General features: G+C 45.3%; 1 protein-coding gene across 1 annotated transcript in view; it reads right to left on the reverse strand.

The window, feature by feature from the left end:
- Window positions 1–365: 365 nt before the first annotated feature.
- The window catches only part of LOC119181162 (multiple PDZ domain protein), a 354,670-nt gene continuing 329,168 nt past the window's right edge, over window positions 366–25,867 (reverse strand). The window contains exons 32-35 of the mRNA XM_037432350.2: window positions 22,423–22,506; window positions 20,999–21,205; window positions 13,076–13,287; window positions 366–992 (exon numbers count right to left, since the gene is read on the reverse strand). Of these exons, the coding sequence (XP_037288247.2) occupies window positions 623–992; window positions 13,076–13,287; window positions 20,999–21,205; window positions 22,423–22,506 (873 nt within the window). The 3' untranslated portion in view covers window positions 366–622. The remainder of the gene's footprint in view (window positions 993–13,075; window positions 13,288–20,998; window positions 21,206–22,422; window positions 22,507–25,867) is intronic.

Consider the following 25,867-nt stretch of genomic DNA (forward strand, 5'->3'; position numbering starts at 1 on the left):
TCGGCACCAGTTTTTAGACGACGTGATAGTACGAGTGATAACGTTCCCAACTAAAAATGACAGTAACAAGACACTAAAAGAAGGTGCGAGGTACCTACAGTGAGACTGGTGAAGATCAAAAGAAAAATAAAAACACACCAGGCAACGACACAACTTCAATGGCACCTGCAAAACCGTTGCTTCCACATGGTCCGGGAACCTGCCCGGAGGAAAAAAATAAAAAACAAGAAATTCACGAACTCACTTCAGTTGCATACGCAAAATTAAAGAGACGTACTTTTTTTCCCCCCCGTTCATCTGGATAAAGGCACGCTTGCACAGCTGCATGGATTGTGTTTGTAGGAGTGTTAAGATCAAAACAGAGATGGAAAACAAAGCGAGCTGTACCCTTGAAAACGTGTGCACCGCGGGCGTGCCTGTTTTTGCAAGGAGAAAAAAATTTCCCAAGTGCATTGGGTGGGCAGTGACTATGGTTTCACATCAGTCTTTTTTTGTCTTGCACGAGGAAAGGCCTCACGTGGCCTTGCCGGAGGATAACACTGCTTCCACAACGCGCACGAAGGTGACACCTCAACGTTGCTGCACGCACTTCACCGAACGGCACACCACGTCTTCACCGTCATCACGACGATTGATCAGTCACGGCGAACAGTGACGCCGGTGGCGTTGTAGTCGTCGGACTATGCGTGGGGCTTGGAGCTGCCGTCTCCAAGACCGACGTGTCGAGGACGACGAGTTCAACGGTTCCACGGGCGTCACGGAGAAGTTCGACGGCTTGCTGGTGTGACAGTCCTTCCAGCGAGTGTCCGTTCACCGACAAAATGGCGTGTCCGCGGCGCAAGCGGCCGTCGCGAGCCGCGGCCCCTTCTTCAAACACTGTCTTTACATAGATGGGCAGGTCGCCGTGCGGAGACCCCGCACCTCCGACAATACTGAAGCCTAGGCCTTCTGAGCCTCGTTCCAAGGTCACAGTCATGGGTCCGTTAGCAGTGCTGCGTGCAAAATGGGGAAAACAAAACATGTGCATTAAAGGAGCCCAGCAACGCTTCTCCAAGTAATCATAAAATGACTTTACTATCGAAGTTAACTTCTGATGAATTGACTGCAACAAAAATTTTTAGAATGCGTGAAGAGCAAGCAAAGTTAGAAGGATTAGTCAGATGCTCTAAGAGCTTTCCCTATTCCTTTGCCCCAGAGAGCGCACTGAAAGCTACACAGGAGATGGGGGAGGGACGAACAGGAAAAATTTCTGAGTTTTCTTTGAACCTGCATGCAGCCAATTTATAAACATTGCATGCAGCTCACTTGACTGCACAACAATCTGCTGCGGCGTGCGCACATTGTGGCATACCACAGCGACTGCAATGACTATGTGGGTCACTGTTCAAATCAGCCAATGGTCACGTCTTCTGGGTATCTGCTGTAGTTTATTTAGATCTATCTGTCCGGAGAAGTGCGAGCAGTGTCTAGCTAACTTGAAACTTAAATCGTGAATTCCCTGCCACATGCTGCATTATTGTGTTTGGTTCACATGCTCCCAGAATTTACCTTAATTTATTGGTTATTAAAGACTGCTGTGTGAAATAGCTATGTTTTTGCTGTTCTCAAGCATTGACCTAATATAACTAGTAATTTCTTTTAAAGTCGTTGTTGTCCCGGCTACTGTACAGATCTCTGTAAAACTCCTCTGCTATTTTTACTATCCTATCCATATTGGTAGTTATTTTGCCTTCTTTGTCCTTTAGTGCATACATCCGATTTTTGCCTATCCCAAGTTTCTTCTACACTGCTTTGACGCTTCCTCCGCTTTTCAGAGCGTGTTCAATTCTCTCCATGTTATACCTTCTTACGTCGGATACCTTACGCCTATTAATCAACTTCGACAGCTTTGCCAGTTCTATTTTGTCTGTTGTACTTGAGACTTTCATGATTTGACGCTTCTTAATGAGATTCTTCGTTTTCTGGGAAAACTTGCCAGTGCCCTGTCTAACTACCCTGCTTCCAACTTCCACTGCACACTCCTTAATAATACTCGTCAGATTATCATTCATTGTATCTTTGCCGGTTTCCTCACTAAGTGCCGAGTACCTATTCTGAAGCGAGACTCTGAATTCCTGTACTTTCCCTCTCACTCCAAGCTCATTGATTGGCTTCTTGCGTATCAGTTTCTGCCGTTCCTTCTTCAAGTCTAGGCGAATTCGAGACCGTACCATTCTATGGTTACTGCATCGTACCTTGCCAACCACTTCCACATCCTTCATGATTCCTGTGTGTGCAGTCATTATAAAGTCTATTTCGTTCTTATTTTCGCCATTAGGGCTCCTCCATGTCCACTTGCGGTTTTCTCGTTTTCGGTAGAAGGTATTCAAAATCCGCAAATTATTGCGTTCTGCGAATTCTACTAGTAGCTCTCCTCTGGCGTTTCTAGTGCCGATGCCATAATCTCCTACTGCCTGGTCTCCAGCCTGCTTCTTCCCTACCTTTGCATTAAAGTCACCCATCACTATAGTATACTGTGTTTTTACCTTACTCATTGCCGATTCCACGTCTCCATAGAAGCTTCCAACTGAAGCTTTATCTTTAATACTATAGGAACTAGCAGTAACCCAGATGCCACCCCACCAGTAATGACAGAAGAAGTCAGAAAAGCTTTGGAGAGCATGCAAAGAGCCAAAGCTGCAGGTGAGGATCAGGTAACATCAGATCTGCTGAAAGACGGAGGACAGATTGTGTTAGAAAAACTAGCCACCCTGTTTACGAGGTGTCTCCTGAAAGGAAGAGTACCAGAATCTTGGAAGAACGCTAACATCATCTTAATACATAAGAAAGGAGATGACAAGGACTTGAAGAATTACAGGCCAATTAGCTTGCTCTCTGTAGTATACAAGCAATTTACAAAGGTAATTGCTAACAGAGTAAAGAAAACATTAGAATTCAATCAACCAAAGTAACAAGCAGGATTTTGAACAGGCTACTCAACAATCGACCACATTCATACTATCAATCAGGTAATAGAAAAATGCTCAGAATATAACCAACCACTATACATAGCCTTCATAGATAACGAGAAGGCGTTTGATTCAGTAGAAATATCAGCCATCATGCAGACACTACGGAATCAGGGCGTCGATGAAGTATATATAAACATCCTGGAAGAAATCTACAGGGGATCAACTGCTACCATAGTGCTTCATAAAGAAAGCAACAGAATACCAATCAAGAAGGGTGTAAGGCAGGGGGACACAATCTCCCCAATGCTATTTACCGCGTGCTTACAGGAGGTTTTCAGAAGCCTAGAATGGGAACAGTTAGGGATAAGAGTTAATGGAGAGTACCTTAGTAACCTGCGCTTCGCCGATGACATTGCATTGCTGAGTAACTCAGGGGACGAATTGCAACTCATGATTATGGAGTTAGGCAAGGTGAGCAGAAAGGTGGGTCTTAAAATGAATCTGCAGAAAACTAAAGTAATGTACAACAACCTCGGAAAAGAGCAGCGCTTCGAGATAGGTAATAGTGCACTTCAAGTTGTAAAAGACTATGTCTACTTAGGGCAGGTAATAACCGCGGAGCCGAACCACGAGATTGAAGTAACTAGAAGAATAAGGATCGGGTGGATCACATTCGACAAGCATTCTCAATTCATGAATGGTAATCTGCCACTAACCCTCAAAATGAAGGTATATAACAGCTGCATCGTCCCGGTACTTACTTAGGGAGCAGAAACTCCGAGGCTTACAAAGAGGGTTCAGCTTAAATTGAGGACAACGCGGCGAGCAGTGGAAAGAAAAATGGTAGGTGTAACCTTAAGAGACAAGAAGAGAGCAGAGTGGATTAGGGAACAAACGGGGGTTAAGGATACCATAGCTGAAATCAAGAAGAAGGAATGGACATGGGCCGGGCATGTAGCACGTAGACAGGATAACCGCTGGTCGTTAAGGGTAACTAACTGGATTCCCAGAGAAGGCAAGCGGGTTAGGGGGAGACAGAAGGTTAGGTGGGCAGATGAGATTAAGAAGTTTGCGGGTATAAATTGGCAGCAGCAAGCACAGGACCGGGTTAACTGGCGGAACATGGGAGAGGCCTTTGTCCTGCAGTGGACGTAGTCAGGCTGATGATGATGATGATGTAATTTCCTTTAGTGTATCTTTCATTCTTTCCCTCCCCTGGATGTATATAGTGATGAAATTTTGCACCAAAATGACTTATGAGTACTATACTCACCAACAAAAATTGGTCACAGATGGAGCCATTGACTACAACACTCATCATAATTGTGTTTATTTACGCTAAATGGCCATACTTATTCATGTCGTGCTTTTTGATTCTCGGCCTTCGTTTTATTGCCATCTGTGATTGTATCGCCATGTGGTGAAGCCATCTTCAAGCTATCCTTTTTATGGATTAGGTAAAATGGAAAAACCCTGTTGAACTGAAAGAATGGTGCGGTTTTATTCAGAAAGATAAGTTCTACAAATTGAGTGAAAGGAACTCTCAGGTAAATTTGCTACAAATTTGGTTCTTCTTTTTCATGGTATGGAACAGGTTAAAGTGCATGGCACTGTATATGTGTATTCCTACACATAACTATGCAAAGATTTTAACACTCAACCATCTACAATGCAGCAGCATTAACCTCGCAGAGACAGTATAAGAGCCTACCAAGTGATACAAAGCAGGCATTGTCAGTGTTATAATGGACTGCCCCAATGTGACTATTTTCTGAACCACAATGTCACGACGCAATAATCGCTTCACAAATAAAAGTGAAAATGGCTGCAGGAGAGCTGTTTAATAAATTACCACAGGTGATGTGAGGCCTGTTACAAACATCTCCTAAAAAAGTGAACCGCTAAACTTTGTAAGTGAAATTGCCGTTCGATCTAAGGTTTTGTACAAATACACGAGCACTACAGAGTTCACTATGTGGGAGTTAAGCATAACCAGAACATTTCTTGTATTGTCACAAAAAGTGTTTGCTCTAATAGATTCCACTGTAACTGTATTTGCCCCCATGAGGACTGCCCTGGGGCTGAACTAGCTTCCTTATGAACCAGATTATCTTGCATATAACCCACCCCTTCATATAGCTTGCACACCCAACTAGAAACCATGTAAAAATAAAGATGAAAAAAAAAAACACCTAACATATTACCGTAATCAAGTCAGGCAACCGAGCACTAATGGGTATAGGAGGCAAAGATTAGGTTTAGAGCGACAGTAAAGTGAAGTGATAAATTGGCTTGTATTGATAAATAACCCTCTGAAAATGCTAATTAGATCAGTTTCACCATCATAGCTTTATCACTAGCAAAGAAAATCAAGGTTAAAGTGTCATTCTTAAATTTTGTGCAAAAATCTCCACGAGTGACGTCATGGACTTCAAAGTGAACGAGACGTAACTTGTCGACATTGTCTCGACGAAATTTCGTGAAACTTGATATGTTTAGTCTCTGGCTACCTAGCTGGATAATTAATTTTCACTGATTAGAAATAACTTAGGTCCTTGTAGACGCTGTCAAAATCTATGACATCATGGTGACTCATGCAAAAACTTTAAGGTAGCTCTGCCACCTACATTTTGTCTATGCACGTTTTCTGGCTTACTGATTCTCTTCTCACGGTGTGAGGGCGATTTTTGAATAAGAAAAGAGTAATGCATTAATATGAGTAAAGTCGTTTTCTTCTATAGTGTCCCTCTAAAGTAGGGGTTACAAAGTCACCTCGTCTAGCGAGCATCATTGGCGAAATTTAGTTCCGCAAGGACCGAGACAGTGAAGGTGGTGAAAACTTGAGGTGGATAGCTTGAACAAATATATCTAGCGTTGCCATTTAAAAAACCGATTAGCCTAAATCCAATATTTTCCGTGGAGAATCTGACGTCAGGTTTTGAAAAACATATCCGTACCACTTTCAAGAATAACTCAAATTTGGATGCCGATTCGAAAATGCATTTTTGTTCTACGGTGACATTTATACTTATAGTTACCGCAGGCGGTTCCCCACAAAAAAAAATAAATAAAAATTGCTTGAGGCCAGTCCTACCTTTGTAGCATCTTAGGTGAAAGTGCTATCAAATGAAATTGGCAAAAAAACACATGCCAAGTCATAAAACTTTATTCTGTGTGAGGCTGCAGGTTGCAATCGAAAGGTAAGCAGGCCGTTCGAGACCCTTGCTTTAAAGTGTTAAATGCTTTCATGGACGCTGGTAAGAATCAATGTATGAAAAAAAAAGAAAAAGGCTTAAGCACTATGCTTACATATCCGTAACACTGCACCAAAAGAGGATATTATGTAGCTCTGTATCTGGGTGCATAACCATGATATGTATATATTATATCACAGCTCACTTAAAGCTAGTGTAAGATTAGGCTTCTGCGAAGCTCGTAACTCTCATATTATAGGTTAATAGTACTGTGTGTAAGGGCCACGCTTGTGCAAATAGTGACATTGGTCGAATAATTTCAAATTGAATCCGAATAGTGTATATCACACATTCTGTCATTCTTAAACATCCCTCGGGGGTGGCTTTGTCACTGGGCTTTGCACCTGCAAGAATTTTCCTACTCAATGGTCTACAAATCTGGCCGCCTGCATCTGGATGCCGATATCCTCTCCCCTTACCCTGTTGATGATCTTGATGACACCGACTCGAACACGGTACACTCAATTTTTTTCTGTGTCTGAATTTGCTGACATCGGGAAAGAACAGAAACGAGATCCAGTGCTGCTCGAAATCATCAGCTGCATCGAGTCTCCCCAAACAATGCCTCCATCTGTCACTTCGTGCTGCAAGAGGGCGTCCCATGCTGCTGCAATTTTCACACCAATGGGCTTGACCTTCTTATTGTCGTGCCTCAGCATTTATGGCGCAGTGTTCTCACTGAACTTCACGATAAGTCCACAGCTGGACACCCTCTTGTATCTCCCACATATGATCGCATACTGCACAGTTTTTTCTAGCCAAGCCTTGCTCACACGGCACACTGATATGTCGCTACGTGTGAGTTGTGTCATGTACCCCGTAGTTGTGTCATTGCGACTACCCACTGGCCATCTTCAACCAATACACATACCCACGAAACCACTTTACCGTGTTGCGTTAGACCTACCTGGTTCTTTTCCCGCATCGACATTGGGAAACAAATGGATAGCCGTGGCTACAGATTACGCTATTACGAAAGCTCTGCTAACAAGCTGCGCAAACGACATTGCTGACTTCTTGTTATGAGACGTTATATAGGTTCACGGTGCCCCAAGACAACTGCTCACAGAATATGGCCGTACATTCCTATCCCAAGCCATAGCTGAGACCCCGTGTTCTTTACTGCATGCAACATAAACTGACCACTGCTTAGCAGCCTCAAACCAACGGCCTTTTGAAATGCTTTAACTATACTTGCTCAGATATGCTTGCTATGTGTGTGTCGCCAGATAATCAAAACTGGGATTTCGTCGTACCGTATGAAACTTTTTGTATAATTCATCATGTCACGACATAACAGGCCTTTCACCTTTCTACCTACTGCATAGAGAAGAGCCGACTTTACCACTGCGCACAGTCATCTCAGCCCCTACCTCCTCCACCAGCAAGTATGCCCGTAAGGCGATCGCACAAACTGCTCATGCCCGTCAGTGCTCGGCTGATGACGTCGCAGAGCAACCAACGACATCAGTACGATACCTCCTATCGAGACGTACATTACGCTCCCAGTACCCTTGTGCTACTACAGTACCCTCATCATCGGGTGGGCCTATCTGAAAAAATGTTGTCTCGTTACACGGGACCTTACCAAGTACTTCATGAGGTAACACATGAGACCTGAGAGATTGGCCTCACTTGCCTGTTGTCGTACGCTTCATCTAGTAATGTTCACATCACACAGCTCAAAGCCTACAATACACCAATGCTTCTGAAAATGACCTTTAAAGCATAGGGACGGTGCTTGGCCTGCGGGGGTTATGTTATGCTTCGCCTGTGGGGGTTATGTATGTGCCAGCGGCATCATGGCCAAACAAATGATGAGGAGGATGACAGAGGATAGACTGCCACGAGCTGATTGCATCAGCAGTGCTGTTCGCTTAACTATTAGTAAATACATCCGTATTTACTCCTTCGATCCTGCATCCTACCCATAACAATATTATAAAAAAAACCCGGCATATTTGTCATAACTCAACTAACCTGGACAATATTTCTTTGAACATTGAAACAAAGCCTGTGCAAATGCCATTATTTTTCGTTCAAAAGAAGTAATAGTAGCAGAATATGGCTTACAGTAGAATGCAGGTCACAACCAATAAAACAAGTTACATTTTGAAATTTACTATGGCTAAAGCATATAAGCCGGTATAACAAACTTTTTAATTTAAAAAATGATGAATCGATGAGGATGTAACTTGTGCATTTAACCTTCAGTACGGCTTTGCAGCAGTGCGGACTTTTCCTAGATAAGTGTTTTCGCAGTGTAGCATATCATGATTGCAGGGAAAATACCTTTACAAAAGAGTACATAAAAACTAATATACACTTGATGCTTTCACGGCTTAGCACTCCTCTACTGCAGCGAAGCCCCCTTTACAAAAAGTTGCATGCGGATTGATATACTTGTTCATTTCAATTACTTTGAACTTATCTAGAACTTTAAAAGCGAATTTGAACGGAGTAATACACTCAAACCCCAATATAACGAGACTGAAAGGGAGCCATAATTATTTAATTATATCCACTATTTCGTTAAATCAATTATAACAGTTGGTGGCAATGTATGCTTAGATGGGCGCACACCAATAAGCATGCAAAGAAGGAAACTGCTTCGCGGCCCAATGTACCGCTATGCGACCACTGGTGCCACGAAAAATAAACTCAGTCGCATCTCATTAATTCGAACTTTCGGGTAATTCGAACTAGCGCTGAGTTCCTGTCAAAGCTATGTGTATTTCAATGGGCGAAAACGCCCTGTAATTCGCACGCACAAGCACTTGCGGCGATTAATTCGAACATACCGCGCTCCGAAAATGCTCTCAGCACCATGCCTAATCTTGCGGTGGCACCTCTCAACACTGCGTGCGAAGACGGAAAAGAAGAAAAGGAAAGAAAAGACTGCGGCGGATTGTTTGCTCTCCCTCAAATGCCGATCTGCGACGCGCCTGTGCCACGCTTCTCCCTTTTCTGTCTCTGCACGTAGGATGCAGCACCGTGCTCCCTCAAGGGCTGCAAAAATTAGGCGTTTTTTCCTCATCTAGCTACATCAACCACCACCACGTAGAGACCCTTCTCCTCTCAAGACCGCGTGCGGGGAGAGAGAGAGACAGAAAAAAAAAGCTGTCGCTGAGAGCCCTCCTTTCTCGGTGCAGAGGGTAGCACCCATGGGAGCAGCGGAATTGCAGTCGTTGCAGTCATTAGAGGGAAATTGCTTTGAACTGCGGTACCGCTTCTTGGTCATGTGACCCGCTGGCCGCCCTGTGAGGAGGACTGCTCTCTCGGCCGCGAGGGGCGGGCTGTAAGGTCGGCGCGGGAGCTTTGAAAGAGCCGCGACGAACGAGCGTGAAACTCCACAAAAAACTATATACTTCACACACGATGGTAGTTTTTTTTATTGACTATTTGATAGACTAATTTAGTTCATTATATCAATTTACCGGTCAATTTTACTTCGTTACAACGAGGTTTAAAATGCACAGTTCTCAATGCAGCTTTCAAGGGGAATTTCATTTACTTTGTTGTATCCATTATTTCATTATATCCCATTACCTTATACGTAATGAGGTTTGAGTGTATTCATTCAAATATACGAAGCTCTTGAATATTCACACAAGCCTAGTAAGAATGGCTTCGATTTGCTAGTACCTCAATTCCGTCTGTTTTATACGTTTCTAACAGGCTTAGTTTACAGAACTGCGGAACAGTGCTCATTTCCAACTAACAGAGTTTTGAACTTGATGCCCAAGTCTTTTGTACAGTTTTCTTATTTTTTGACAACTGTTTAAACAAAATGCTGACAGCCCCTTTGAAAATTTGCTTAATACTGTTAATGGTCTTTCACACTTAATGGAAAGTGCAACACAACTCTTTGAATTTTATGCACTGAATGCCGAGCTCAATGATTTATTCCTTTTCACAAAGTTTGGTAACAATATGAACCGAAGCCAGCAAGTACCAGCACATAATGTTAAGAAAGTGATGAGTTGAAACAAAAGCCAATGCACATTAGCTGCTTACCTTGAGGTTCCTATGCCGCAAAAAGAAATAAACATACATTTCAGTCAATGACGAACAACAATCGGTAAGCACAGATGCTTCAACAGAGTTACAGTGTTTCTCATGAGGCAATTCAATGTGCAAAAAGCAGTACCTCAACACCTTTTGAAATACATTTTGGATTCAATTTTTAATGGCAGCCCATGCATGAGTGAAAAGCAACATAGTCAAACCCCGCTACAACAAAACTGATGGGGCGCGAAAAAAAAGTTTTGTTGAAGGAAAAATTTCGTAGTAGTGAAATTCAAAAAATAAAGCTGATCTGAGCTAGCAAAACAAAGGAACGTTTATTCTCAAAGTTCAAAAAGTGTCCTCTGCCTCCTATTCTTTTCCAGAAGCATCACAATGCGATTCTCAACCATGCATAGCGAGGCCATTGTGAAAAGCACGCTGAAACAGCACCCACAATAGCTTTCATGAACGAACCAAACAGTAGCATTAACAGGTTTAAACCAGCAGCTGTCTGCCGTCAAAGTGTATCCGACAATGCCGAGATAGACGCAGGGTATTGTAGAGTGATGACTTTTGCCTTTATAGCAATAAATATCTAAGCGTGAAATCGCATAGTGAAATTTCGTTGAAGCGGGACGGCAGAAGAAAAAGTGTTCGTTGTGGCAACAATATTTATGCACTGACTCCTATCAACTGCTGATGGATAACCATGAATTTTTCGTTGTAGCGGAAATTTCGTTGAAGCAGTGTTCATTGTAGCCGGGTTCGACTGGATCCACTTTGAAGAACAGACTCAAGACATTACTTCCCCAACACATCTCAGCAATGCATATGATACCTTACGCGACGCGTAGCATTCCAAATTTCGGCAGACGTGATCATGAACGCCTCATCTACGCATTGTGCTTAATTTGGTTTGCTGCCTCTTTAGTTGCTGCTGGAATTTAAAGGGCCACTTACCAGGCCCTATACCGAATTTAAGTTAGACGGTGGAAGTTGTTGGGTGTCCGATGAGAAACATTTTGCCACAAAAATTTTTCGAATCGGTTCATCCCGAGCGGAAAAAACAAGTTTCTTGAAGCGGCGCGAAACGAGGATGAGAGGAGGCGAGCTCGAAACCCTTGCCGCTCCTCCGCGCAGCCTTCGCAAGCCAAATCTCTTCCCCACCCTCTCCAGCATCCGACCATGAGGTGACGTGCTCATGACGTGCCCAAACAAGTCTAACCGCCGAGCAGGCGAGCGGCGTTGCTTTGTTGACTAGCGTTATTTTGTGGTCTTCTGCCTGTTTCTGCAGAAGGGTTTGGAAACGCTGGCTTAGACGCGGTAGCATAGATGAGAACAATGAGTGCGCGAACACGTAGGGGCGTTCCACGGTGGTCGTCTGCTCAATGCGCTGACCGCGGGGACACGAACGCATTTGAAACGCTGGCACATTAGCCCCGCATCTCGTAGCATTTCACGGTAAAAATGAAAGAAAAACGCGCACAATTTTTTATTGCGTCTCATTATTTATTTCGAGTTTTATTAATCTCTTAAAGCAACAAATACATAAACTACGCATCTTGTGTTAAATAATTTTTGCCATGTCCCGTGGTAAACTGCTGACAACGCCAGAGCAGAGTCGTCTACGTAGATGACCAACGTTACTGCATTGCCAAGAACGTAGGGCCATTCATACATCCACGTCATGCCCTCATTCTCTAGGCGTGCGCCGGCAAAGGGGAGGGGGAGCAGCGTTCATCTTAAAATTTAACCCATTTCCGCGACGCGTAGCATTCCAAATTTCGGCAGACGTGATCATGAACGCCTCATCTACGCATTGCGCTTGTCAGCTCAAAATTATCAAACCTGGTGAGTGGCCCTTCAACCAAGGAGCAGGATCTACCATAATCCAGTCCACTAAAGGCTCAAGATGAAGCAGTCTTTAGACATTGGCATCTTGGGACATCACAGTTTATGTAATATAGGGTGATGAAAGAAGTACCAGTGTTTGTAGACCAGGATAATTTAGCCTTGTTGGCAGGGCAGTTGAAGTTTTGTCTCTTGACACAAGGTGTCACTCTAGCATGGGGGACAGGGGGCGGTGTGAGAAATCTGGACAATACAAGCTAAACATGCTTGGCATGAAGTTGTTGCTCCTTGCTTTTGCTTCAAAGCTCATCAGTATGTCAAATGCCATGCTTCAGAAACACACTCCAAGAATTAAAGATGCATGCAAGTACCGTGCACTCTCATTAAACGGAACCTGAAAGGACCAATAAAGTGTGTTTTGTTTAACAGAAGTTCCGTTTACTGAGAGATGAAGAGGGGTGCACAATGCAAGAACGAAACCAATTTTGTCAGAAGCATTTGTTCCATTTAAGCAGCAGTTCCGATAAGCAGAGTCCCGTTTACTGAGAGTATACTGTAATTCATCTGGGTATAGTGAGGGAGCTGATGTGTCGCTTGAGCAGCAATGATCAACTTTGATTCTAAGGGTGCGGGCGTGATCACTGGCATGCACGCTATCTCAGCAGGCATCAGTAGACGGCTTGTATGTTCTTCTATCTGTCCAGGTCTCGGTGCAAAGAGACTGTGTGAAACAGCTCGACTCCCAGGAGAGGTCACATTCTCTTACATCAGCGTTTTGTAGAGTTACACGAGATAAGATCCAAAAAAGTTAGCTGCTATTCCTACTTCACATAACACTACGATTCCCTGCCATCACATTCATTGCTTGGCCCTGCAGGCAAAACTGCAATTTTTTTCTCATTCTCACTTTTGAGGCCATACATATTTTGTTAATCATTCACATTTGTTTCACCACAGCAATCAAAGTGATCAGTTAGTGAGAAGGGTGATAAAAAAAAACGAGGCACTCACGAGTCCGAGCGTGAGACAGGCACCTGGGTGGCACGTTGCGACGGTGCCCGGCGCAGGCGCCCGACGCGCAAGCAGATTCGGCCCATGGTGGTCTTGAGCAGGGCAGCCGCTTCTTCCTGGCTGGCGGCCGCCAAGCTGTGGCCGTTCACTTCCAAGATTTGGTCGCCTTGGCAGAGCCGGCCGTCCAGCTGCGCTACCCCGCCACGCACCACCTGCCAAGGGTGCATGTGTGCATCGCCATGAGCACCACTTATTCCAACAGACTATTACCATCGTTACTGAAAAGCCCAGTTTCAGATAGGTGTAACTAGCAAGGACGACGATACAGCATGATGGCCAGAACAAGAAGAGACATCGCTTTATTCAGTCACTGATTATATAGGCGCACGATAGCGCGCCGTGAGTATCTGCGCATGTCCGATGCGCAGTCGTGATGCAGTAGCCTTGCCGGATACAATAGGGTGGATGCACAGAAATCTCCGTGCAAAGCTTACTGCTCACTTTCTTTTTTCTTTTTCCTCCTCTCTTTGTCCCTTCTACTCTCTTTTCCTATTCCCCAAGCACAGAGAGGCGAACTGGACATGTGCCTGCTTGCCATATTTACTCAAAGTTGATGCAAGTATTTTTTTCCCAGATTTTTGCTACCTGAAGTCGACCCACACGTTACAATCGAATACGGAAACTGAAGTTGTCTGAAAAAATGTGCAATGATGCACACACTTTTTTTTCTTTTCTTTCTGGACGCAAAGAAATGTCACCCTTTGTTTTACAATTGTGGCTGCATTAAAATTGAGTAAATACAGCAACATCCTTGCCTTCTCTCTTCTGTTTTCTTCCTTTCTTTCTTGAACAAAAATAGTCATTTTCAAAACGCAAACCCAAAAAATGTTGGATTCCTAAGTATATTCTTACGGGATAAGAAAAAGAAATCGTTTCATTTTCCCAGGTTGTCACGGAAGGGTGCTATGTCGGCCAAGCAGATGCCTCTCTCCTATAGACCAGAGCACGCTTATCTCGCGCATAGACGCTCAGGCTGCCAGCGCATACTCTCGCACCAAAACACCTTAACTGCCAAAGGGTGTATCTGTAGCACCAAGCGAACAGGGCAAGCGGTGTCCCTGAGACTTTGAAATGCAAAAAAGCACCTATTCACGCCGCTACACCTACGAGATTTCGTCTGTGCACCACTGTGCCATCTTTGGATGCGAAAACAAACATTACAAGAGGAATATGTTGATTAGCACTGTCTCTGAAGATCACAACACGACGCGAGAATCGTGCTAGTAGGGTGTTTTCCAATTGCAGCGATTTCCATCCGCAACAAAAAACATCGAGCTCCGTTGCCAGTGGATAATCGCAATCAGCAGGAAAAACTATCAGCCCAGTAACAGTGTAGGAGTAAGTAAACTTATTGCACTTATTCAAGCACGACGCCAGCTGTTCTGCTTTACAGCAGCGATTTGCGTGCAGTACACTTGTAGTATGAGACACTGAATTACTGCCGAACTCTTTCTAAGGCCGCATGCCCACAATAGAATATAGTATTATGAGTAACACGTGGTTGCATGCAGCATGCACGTTTAGTACAATTGTAACAGCGTACTACTGCCAATCAAAGGGGCGTGAACAGCAAAAAAAGCGTGGCTTTCAACTCAGTCGAACTGCGATGTATCGTGACTGTCACTAGGCGAACCTGTGCTTTCAGCCAGCGCCGCTATAGCCCTCTAAAATCTTGCTCTTGTTGGCACTTTTGCCCCATGTGTGTGTTCCGAGTGCCCGGCATGACTGGCAATTGATAAACACATGCAGTGCATGAGCGCAAGCCGGAATGAGGTTCTAGCCCGATGGTGACGCTGGCTTACAGCACGAATTCTGCCTTGCTATAGCCAAGGCACACCGCAGCTCGACTGAGTCGAAAGCAATGCTTTCCACTGTTCATGTTTTTTTCAATCGCGATAGTACGAACCTAATAATGTTGCTTTCGCAGTCTGCAATGCCCGTGTTGTAGACATGCCGGATTGTCGAGGAAAGTCCTCTCGGCCTTTCACATAAAATCAGCACAAAATTCCAGAAGAGGAAGAGCGCAAAACATGCTTACAGCCGGACTCAAGTTGTGAAGTTTCGCATTTGATTTATAGAGCGTCTGCTCATGTGGCAGTGCAGGATGTTGCTTCGCCACGCTTTTCAATATGGCAGCACGCATCGAGCTCGCTGTGTCTTGGTGTATACCGTACATGGCCGCAGCTGGTAGATGCATCGTAATGAAACAGGTGTTTAGCGTCACTGCAGTAGTTTTCGCTGCATGCATGCTTTTGCCAACCAAGCCAAGAAATGCAGCCCCAGCGTCAGGTGGCTGCCATGCCTGTCTTCTAATGAACCAGCTTGACGTGCACGTAGTGCCATTGCGGGATGCGGAGTCGGTGATGGACGAATCCCAACATAAAACGTAACAATGTCTATTAACCTGGTAGCAATAGCAGGGCAATTGTGCCGATGCTGCGCTCGAATGGTTAGAGAAACAATCACTGAAACCAAGCTTGGTAGCTTGGGTTATATAGCCACCTGTGGTGACGTCAGCCTCCAGTGAAAGAGCAGTGGCGCTGTCTGTTACTGGACACGCGTGTTGCAGCAAGTGGCTGTGTCATGCCAGGCTTATTATCTGTGGCGAGACGGAGGTTGCGCAAGACTATGCACAGTGGTCGCCATATCACCCCCCGGGGAGTGCAGAGCCCTCAGGGTCTGTAAAAATTTGGCAGGCATACCAGACGTCCTGATCGTGTCGTGAAAAAAGTGGCCTGCGATGTCGGTGGCTGTGGAAGGATGCCTGAAGAAGGAGTGGCGCTGCCCGGTTCGTTCGCCGTGATGTATGCAAGCTTGAGCCGTCAGTCGCGACACGAACGTCGTTCCCGTTTAAGCGTATAGTGAAGGTCTTGTCGGCACGATATACTACTAGGTAGGGCCCGCTATAGGGTGGCTGGAAGGGCCTGCAGACGGTGTCGTCGTGGAGGAAAGCGTGTGTGCACGATGCCAGCTCCTTGAACACAACAGGTGTAGGCCTGCTGTGGTGGTCAGCAGGCGATGGGTGTAAGGCGGTGATTGTGCATCGGAGCTGAGCGACAAAGTCGGTGAGGTCTGACGTCGTAGAGCTGCGAGAAATTCATCTGGGAGACGGAGTGGTTCTCCGTAGATGAGCTCTGCTAGCGTAGCGAGGATGTCCGGCTTGAAGGTGGCACGAAGATCGAGAATGACAGCCAAGATGGCCTCGAGCCAGGTTGATTCCGGATGGCACATAATGGCTGCCTTGAACTGTCGGTGAAAATGCTTGATCATTTCGTTGGCGCAGGGGTGGACACTAGTGGTCCTCGAGCGTTCAAAACCGATAATCAGTCCAAGAAGCCTGAAGAGGTGTGACTCGAACTGTCGTCCTTGGTCGGTGGTTACACCGCAGGGGGCAGCGAAACGAGCAATCCAGCCGGTGAAAAAAGCTGAGGCGACGGATTCCGCGGTGATTCCCTCGAGGCGCCATGCTTCGGCCCATCGAGTGTAGCGGTCGATGGCAGTGAGGCAGTAGCGGTAGTATCTAGCCAAAGGAAAGAATTCTATGATGTTGAGGTGAACATGCTTGAAACGACCAGAGGACAGAGGAAATGTTCCGAGTGGGGACGTGACACGCCTGGTGACTTTAGCGCCTTGGCATTGAATGCAGGAGCGCGCCCACGTGCGACAATCCCACTGCATGGAGGGCCAGACAAAGCAGTCAGCCACAAGGTGTGTAGAGGCACGTATGCTGGGATGGCTGAGGTTGTGGAGCTGGTTGAAAAGACCTTGGCGATGGCACAGTGGCACATAGCGCCTGCTTCATCCTGTCCACACGTCACAGCAGATTGTTTTTGCTTGGAATGGGGACTTCTTTTAGCTGAAGAGAGGATGTGCCCTTGAGAAGTTCCTGCAGCTTGGCGTCCGTGGTCTGAGCCTCGGCAAAGATGTCTGCTGTTATTTGCACCGAGCTGATGATGGCCACATGTGAAAGCGCGTCGGCGACCCCACTGTCTTTGCTGCTGATATGTTAGATGTCGGTGGTGAACTGTGCAATGAACGAGAGTTGGTTCTGCTGAACAGGCGGGAGTTTGTCGCAGCATTGAGAGAAGGTGTAGGTTAGAGGCTTGTGGTCGGTATAGATGGTGCAGTGTTGCGCTTCGAGAACGTGGCAAAAGTGCTGAACTGCTTCGTATATTGCCAGAAGTTCTCTGTAGTTAGCTGGCGAACTAGTAGGTGCAGCGGTCGTGGTTTCGTCGATGGAATTGGCCCCTGAAGGGGTGACCTTGCGAGCTGAGAGTTTCCTGCAGAAGAACGCCAAGGAGTGCCAGGTGTTGTCCACGCGTTGCATGAGAGCGGCACTGACGGCGAAACCAGAGGCGTCCGTGAAAAGTCCCAAGGGAGCATCAGGCCCGGAATGGGAGAAGAGCGTGGCGGTGCAGAGAGCAGCCTTGCATTCCTCGAACGTTTGCACCAAAGTCGGTGTCCATGTGACGGGTTGGTTTTTTTCGTAGACCAGCTAAGACATCATGAAGGGGCGCCTGGTAGTCGGCAGCGTGTGGTAAGAAACGCCTATAGAAGTTCAGCATGCCGAGGAAGCGGCGAAGGTTTTTAGCCGAGGAGGGTGGAGGGTACTTCTGCAAGTCAGAGATGCGTTCAGGCAAGGGTCAAGTTCTCTCTAATGAAACTCCGTGGCCGACAAAATGAACGATGGAAGCACCGAGCGTGCTCTTCTGGACATTGACGAGCAGGCTGTGGTCGTTGAGGCGTTGGAGCAACAGACGAAAGTGCCCGTGGCGTCACGTAAAAAAAAACAATATATCGTCAAGATAGACAAAGCAGAAGTCTAGACCACGAACGACTTCGTCGATGAAGCGCTGAAAGGTTTGCCCTGGTTCCTTAGCCCAAAGCTCATGAAGGGAAACTCGAACAAGCCAAATGGGGTGATTATTGCAGTTTACGGGACGTCGTTCGGATCGAGGGGTATTTGCGTGTAAGCCTTCAAGTCCAGCACGGAGAAGACCTGACAGCCGTGAATGCGGTGGGCAAAGTGCTGGATGTAGTGGACGGGGTACCTGTCTAAGATGGTGCGTGCGTTGAGGGCATGGTAGGGTGCGGTAATCCCGGTAGCGGTCTTCTTTGGGACAAGGTGAAGTGGCAAGGCCCATGGGCTGTAGGAGCGACGGGCGATGCCTTGTCGGAGCATGGCCTCGAACTCTGCCTTGGCTATGCGCATGCGCTCTGGGTCGGAAAACCGAGGGGCCTGGAGTGGTTCGGATGTAGTGCATGGTGGTGTGCTGCACTTTGCGTGACAGTCCGCTGGGGCGCCTCAAGCCGGGAAACTCGGCGATGATGGCATGGTACGACGAGTGATTGTCGACACTGAGGACCTTGATGCTTGGCTGTTTGGCGGTCGTTCACTGGCCTGGTGTGAAGTGTCTTGTTGTCGCGTTGATGAGCCGGTTGTTGCGGTAGTCCGGAAGGAGGTTGTGGCGAGCCAGAAAGTCTGAGCTGATGATTAGCTCAGTGACGTCAGCGATGACTTAGTTCCAGCCAAGGTCGCGGCGTATGTTCTTGAGCTGGACGTGCAGGCGCAGTGAGCCGTATGTCTTGATTGTAGACCGGTTAGCCGCGCTGAGCCCAAAAGATGTTGGTGGGCGAGGACCTTGAGGGTGAGACCGGGGGTGGTAGCAGCAGATGTCGGAACTGCTATCGGTAAGGAACCGCTGTTTTGCGACTTGGTCGGTGACGAAGATGTGGCGGCCTCCAGGTTGACAGCTAGCGGTCGTCTACACCAGCTGCCGTTGGTGCTCCTCGTTGGCAGAGCAGGGTGGTCGACATTGCCGGGCCCTGTCACTGAACTGCCGATGGTAGTAGCACCGGCCATGCTCAAAAGGCTGCTGTGACGAGGCAGTGTCGCAGTCACTGCTTTGTGATTGGTATCGCTAACACGTTGCAATTTGCTCACCGATGTGTTGCTCAATGTAGCCGAGTTTTTGATCGATGTTGTCAATGTGTCGCGCAAGCTCTGTGGTATTGAGTGGTGCGGCGACAGCCTGATTGGTGAGCTGTAACTGCGGCACAGAGACCTCGATGATGCAGTCAGCGAACTCGGCAAGGTTGTTGAGAGGAAACCTGGGCAGAGCCTGCAAAATTGCTTGGAAATGCAGTGGAAGTTGTTGAAGCCAAATCACTTTCAGCAAGGGATCCGGGACTTCCATGCTGCCTGTGAGAGCACGCATGTGGCGAAGCAACTGTGAAGGTTTGCGTTCGGCGAGCTTGGCGGGCTGAAGTTTTTGCAACTTCTGCTGATCCGAAGATGACAGGCGGCATACGAGTTCGGTCTTGAGGTGTTCGTACCCGTTGGTCAATGGTAAGTTAAAGAGGATATCACGGACCTCGTCGGCAAATCGAGCGTCCAAGTGGGTGACGATGTAAATACAGCGGGTCTGGTCCTGCAGGATGCGCGCCAGAGAAAACTGGGCCTCGACTTGGATGAACCATACATCGGGCGCCTCCGCCGAAAACGGCGGGAGCTCGATGATGACCTGACGTACGTCCATGTCTGCGATGGTCGCAGGAGTGGTGGCACCCACTGGAGCAGGGCTTTGTGGGGCGTGGGTTGTTGCACTTGTTGGCGAAGAGCGACAGGGGCTTCTTGCTTGGTTATGGCGATGCAGTTAGTTCGAATTCCGGGTCACCAGATGTGGGATGTGGAGTCGTTGAAGGACAGATCCTAACATAAAACGTAACGATGTTTATTAATGTGGTAGCAACAGAAGGGCAAGCGTGCTGATGCTCCACTCGAAGGGTTAGAGAAACAATCATTGAAACCAAGCTTGGTAGCTTGGGTTATATAGCCACCTGCCGTAACGTCAGCCTCAGGTGAAAGAGCGGTGGTATGTCCGCTATCGGACGTGCGTGTCGCAGCAAGTGGCCGTGTCACGCCGGGCTTATCAGTGGCGAGATGGAGGCTACGCAAGACTGTGCGCAGTGGTCGCCATGTCATTTAGCCCACCAGCATGCTCATGCTAGACTGGCAGTGTGTTTTCTACTCTCACCAGTGCGTCGTCTGTTATTAACGGAAACAGCATGCTCATGAGCCACTGTTAGCCCCTTAACTGTTTTTTTTTGGGTGGTGTGGGGGGGGGGGGAGGGGCTTTTAAGTTTAAAAAGTTTATCTTTTTTGAACCTCATACAGAATATTTTGCTTTTGAAAAGATAGTTCTGATGGACAAAAAAATTGAAGAGTATATCAAGTCAAATTAGCGCAATTGTTAGCATAGTTTGTTGTCCAACTGGCTGTTGTGTTAAACAATTCATGAAGTCATCTCATTGTCGAAAAACTGGAAAATATAAGAAGTCATGTCATCAAAGGAAACATGAATACCTGAATAATTAGCACCTGAAAGTATGATGACGAAAGGCCTTTTTTCAGCAGTCAATGCAGCAGCTTCACTGGACGTTTCTTAACGCAAGTCATCAAAAAACGTGTAGTAGCAGTTATAATAAAATAAAATGCCATGCAAGTGCTGCCATTTGTGAAGTGACACATGAACTAATTTGGAAACAAGTGATTCTCATTCAAAACGCTTATGGGGACATATTGCCTTAAGTGTACGAGACACACTCGTCTAAAATGGTTTGGGAACAGCTTGGCAAGGATGAGTTAACAGAGGGTCAAAATGATTTATTGGGTGAGTTGGTGATTCATGATGGTTTGAAATATCAGCGCTATATGTAAACAAGGACAGCTAAGACAGCTGATTAAACTTTCGGTTGGTAGTAAGCGCTTATCCGTGTCTTAGTTGGCCCTGTCTACGTATCACGCTCGCTTTTCAAACCATCAAATAGAGAATGCTTCGGAAATGAGAAGAGGGAACGTACCTCAGAGATAAAGACACCTGGTGCATTTCGCCGGCCCACGATGCTCAGGCCTAGACCGCGCCCGGCCTTTTTGTGCAGCTCGACCGTGAGGATGTCCTGCTGCGGCTCTTCCTCCCGAAGCACCTGCATCCGCACCACTGACGAAGTTTGCCGTAGAGCAGCAATGGCCGCTTCATGACACGCCTCTCGCAAGTCCTCGCCGTTAACCTGCACAAATGAGCGAGCCGCATGTACGTGACTCTAAGGCAAAGCGAACGCATATATTGGACGCCCCTTCGCACAATCCCCAGAGATACACCTAAACCCTAAAACTTGATACACTAGCAATGCTAGAAACCTGATAGACTGCACGAAAAAGACAGGACAGGTGCTAAACACCAACTGGTTTTGCTGGACACTGACAGTAACAGTCAACAACATTTCTAGGTGGGCATAGCTCAACAATGTTGCTAGTTGGGCAAGTTAGAACAAGCCATTCATAATGTACTGAGTGCAAACACTAGACAGTGGATTGGGGGAGGACAAAGACATATTTGCCCTCTCAACTGTCCTCCGTCTAGTGTTTGCACTCAGTGTCAAAATGAACACTAGGAGAGATGAAACAATGACAAAGCACTGTTTTCCACAGATTGATGAGCCAATTCACTCTGCGGCGATGGATGACCCACAAAACTGTGCAGTGCATGGCATAGGCACGATACCGAAATAGATGAAATGTACAGAAAGGCACAGTATTCTTATGAAAAGTACCGAAAGCCCCTTTATAATCTGGTGTATGCTCCTTTAACGTTTTCCACTTCAGCAGCAAATGCCTGTGTGAAAAATAAAAGAAGAGTGCAAAAAAAAAGAAGAGACACAGAAGACAAGTAGACAATGCTCATTGGAATGATCTTCCTGATGATGCTGTGTGCACTGACGATCACGTGGCGTTTAGAAATAAAATACTAACTAACTATTTATGACTATGTTTCTTAAACATATCTTCCTTATTGGTATTCATTCATTGTACATTTACAAGTGAACCCCTTTAATTATGTGAAACACAAATTTCACATTATTTGTGTATGTTTTTTCTCATACTTAGCAATTGTAAACTTGGCTCTTGAATTTATTTTGTTTGGTCCGTGTTTCTTGATAAAAAGTATTGTATAATCCTCCTCACATAATACTCCTACTTGGAGCCTGTGAGGTATAGGTAAATAAATAAATAAATAAATAAATAAATAAATATATAAATAAATAAATTGCCAACACCGTGCGGCTCTCATCTTTACTTGCACCTACCTTAAATTTTCGCTCAAGACCAATGTTGCTTTTTCTCTCATAACCACAACACCGTAATTTTCACAAAATGACACACAAAGGCTGTGTTAAATGATACAAAATTCGATTCTCAATTCTTCTTGATCTCCACAGTGGCTCACCTCCAGAATTTGGTCACCAGGCCGAAGACGGCCATCCATTGCAGCAGCACCATCAGGATATACCTCGTGGATAATGACCGCACCCTATCAAAGATAAAAAGAGAACACCAGAAGTAAGGTGGCGGGTAATTTCATCTATGTACATGTGCCAAGCCATTTTCATCCATGTACATGTGCCAAGCACGCATGCATGTGCAGGCACACATGCATGCGATAGGTACGCCAAGCAATTACAGGCCCGAATAAAATTGTGTATAATATATGACCGGCATCGCTACTGCCACGGTGCTGCTGCAGAAAGGTACTGGCTAGTCACGCAAAACCGTTTTACAAGTGTCAGCTTTTGGGGCTCATCAGTTATTACAATGATTGACCACAGCTTGCAAAATTTGAGCGAACTTGGAGACTTTACATGCCACAACCAAAATATATTTATGAGGCACACTGCCCTGGTTGACTCTGGTTTAAAGGGACACTAGAGAGAAGCAATCACTTGGTTTAGATTGATAAAATGGACTGAGAACTCAAATGCCGTCAGTTTCACTATCATGAGTTCATTATTAGCTGACAAAGTTAAGCTTGAAGTTTCATTTTTAAATTTTGTGCTGAAGTCTCCACAAGTGACGTAAGTAATTACAAAATGTTTTTTTTTTGTATTTTTGCGACATTGGCTTAATGAAATTTGTCAAAACTTCGTATGCTAGGACTATGGCACCGAGGCATGGCAATGTACACTATTTTCATTATGTAGAAGCTATGTATGACCCAGTAGAAGCTTTTGAAATTTACTATGTCACAGTGAATCCCATGGTGGTGCATCAACCCACTTTTTCTTTTTGCACGTTTCCTTGGTTACGAAGCTTCATGTCATGATAAGAGTGGTGTTTTCTGGATTGTGATATTGTACATTACTAATAAGCAAAAAATCGTTTTGCTCTTCTGTGTGCCTTTAGTATTGGCCACGATAGGTCCTTTAAGCTGTGTCGAAATCTCTTTAGAGTAAAAGCTCATTAACTTGGCACTTGTTAATTTGGAAAATCAGATAAATCGAGTATGCTCTTTGGTCCAGGCCAATGCATGCATTGTTTTATGGCATCAAACTCTCATTATTATGGCCATATTTGGCTGCAACCAGTCTGAACAATCCTTGGAGCGCGCTGACCACGATGCTCAGTTGAAGTGTGACTCGAGAGAATAAGAATGGTGTTTGCGGACAGCCGAAACCGCCATTAGCTTTTGGAGAGGCATGCTCACCACCCATAACAGCATTGCTGGTATTTAATAAGGTATGAGTGCAGAACACGCTTCTGATTAGGACAAGGTGGTCAATTGAGTCACGTTCCCACTGTGAATAAGGTTAGTTGTGAATGTTGAAAGTTTTTATGTTTGCACTGCTGTTTTGCAAAATATTTAATAGATTTACATATACATATAGAAAACAATAGTGCATTGATATAATATACATTTCTTCGTAGTTTTTTTTTCCACAATTCCAATAACCCGGCATTCATATAATTCAGACGCTCTCTCTGGTGCCGAGAAACAGAAATCGACGAGCTTGTATTGTATAACGTTCTTGCCTTTCACCCTCATCAGATGCAGCTTCCATTGCTAGGAAGTGAACCCGTTTCATCTTTCTCAGCAATGAAACGTTAGAGCTGCTAAGGTGCCATGCCAGGGCATGACTACGGCTACTACAGCTACTACAGTTACAGCTACTATATTCTAGTACTTAAGTATAAGAGACCATGGGTTCTCATGCATACACAAGAATAACAAGCTAAGCTGGCCCCAACAAGTTTTTTTTGAACCGGATTCAATAAATGCACAAACAATTTACAGCTGCATTACTTTTCTGGTTCAACACGATGAAAAGCTGACGAGTTACTGCAGCTAGAACCTTCCCGGTTGACGTATGAGGCTTTGTGCTTTTCATATGGTTTACAGGTACTATGCAAAAACTCAGAGGTACATAACCGAAGCCTTATATATCCTTTGGAAAGGTTCTAGTTGCATCAGCCACCCTCTAATTACTACACTGAACTCTCATTAAATGAACATGTCTTAAATGGAATTGCTGTTTAAACAACACAACTGCCTTTTAAACTATGATTGCTTTTGTACTTGAATAATGCATTCCTGTTGATCTCTCAGTAAATAAAACTCCTGTTAAATGGTGCATATTTTCCTGGTCCTTTCAGGTTCCTCTTAAAGACAGTCTACTGCAGTTTAGAAAAAACTTGGATGTCATTTGTTGAAAAACACATGGTCGTACGAGGATGTGCTGTTTTTTGTAATACAGATTTTTGGTTGTCGTGGTGAGGGTTATCAGTAGGGCTTTGTGTATTCCGAAAAATTAAACGAAATTTGATAGACGCTTGCTGGTAAACATTTGGACAATTCTGACTGATCTGAAAAACCCCAATTTTAACAGCCAATATGACCTGCTTTGTTCTTCATCAAAAGGGCACGCTAAAGAGGTTTTGGATACATCGACCAGCTCGACCGACATAAACTTTATCGTGACATAAACTTTATCGTAAGGCAACTGTATCTTGTAGCTCGCACCCATTGCAAACACCAGCTTTGTCCGACATGGAGTGAGAAATTTGAGTGTATGTAGGGTCTCTGGCAGTGAGACAACATCCTTTTGTATGGTCTCTTGGATGCCCCGGGGTGTTCCAGATGTCATGGAATGAACAAACCTCACAAAGTATGGGCACCAACAGACAAAAAAGGCAGCAGAGAATGGCAGTATAAGTTAGGCGGAGTGAGAACATTCAAGTGTTTGTGCCCATGTTTAGGTATATGTGATTGTGTGTTCAAAACATTCAGGTAACTAAAATACTTTTTGTACATTGTGATGTTTTCGTGTTCAAACTTAACTTGATCTAAGGTATTGTAGTACTGACAATTACTCAAAATTAAACTCCACATATCGAAGAATATGGAATTCAAAGGAGTAAACCTTCATAAATTGCCGATTCTTACCAAAGGATGAATTCGAAACACCCCCGAAATATCAAGAAAAGTAAACTCAGAAAACACGCAGCCCTGGTTGCCAGGAGTAACCATTTTATAAGAGAGTTTTCTGAATAAAAATGTCAGTCAGTAGGAAGTCGTTCAACTTTCAGTCTTTTTTCATGGTGGTCTTTTCGTGATTGTTCATAGTATGTTTCTGGTTCACTGAAGGCCAGATTGTGACGTGCCCCTCTTTGCCTCTCCTCGCTTTTTTGTCCATCCGCTGCATCAAGTCACATGGCCATGCAGCGGTCAATACTGACCTAAAACTAACAATGCTGAAAACCTGTGCAAAATGAGCTAACAGTGTCTAAAATAATATAATAGTCTACCTAACATTGCAAAAAAAAAAAATGCTTCTGAATCATTCGCTAGATAAATGTCCCACCCAAAAGAAGGCGCCCCTAACTCGGCAAGTGTGCAA

The sequence above is a fragment of the Rhipicephalus microplus genome, chromosome 10 (genome assembly GCF_043290135.1).
Source record: "Rhipicephalus microplus isolate Deutch F79 chromosome 10, USDA_Rmic, whole genome shotgun sequence".
Taxonomy (NCBI): domain Eukaryota; kingdom Metazoa; phylum Arthropoda; class Arachnida; order Ixodida; family Ixodidae; genus Rhipicephalus; species Rhipicephalus microplus.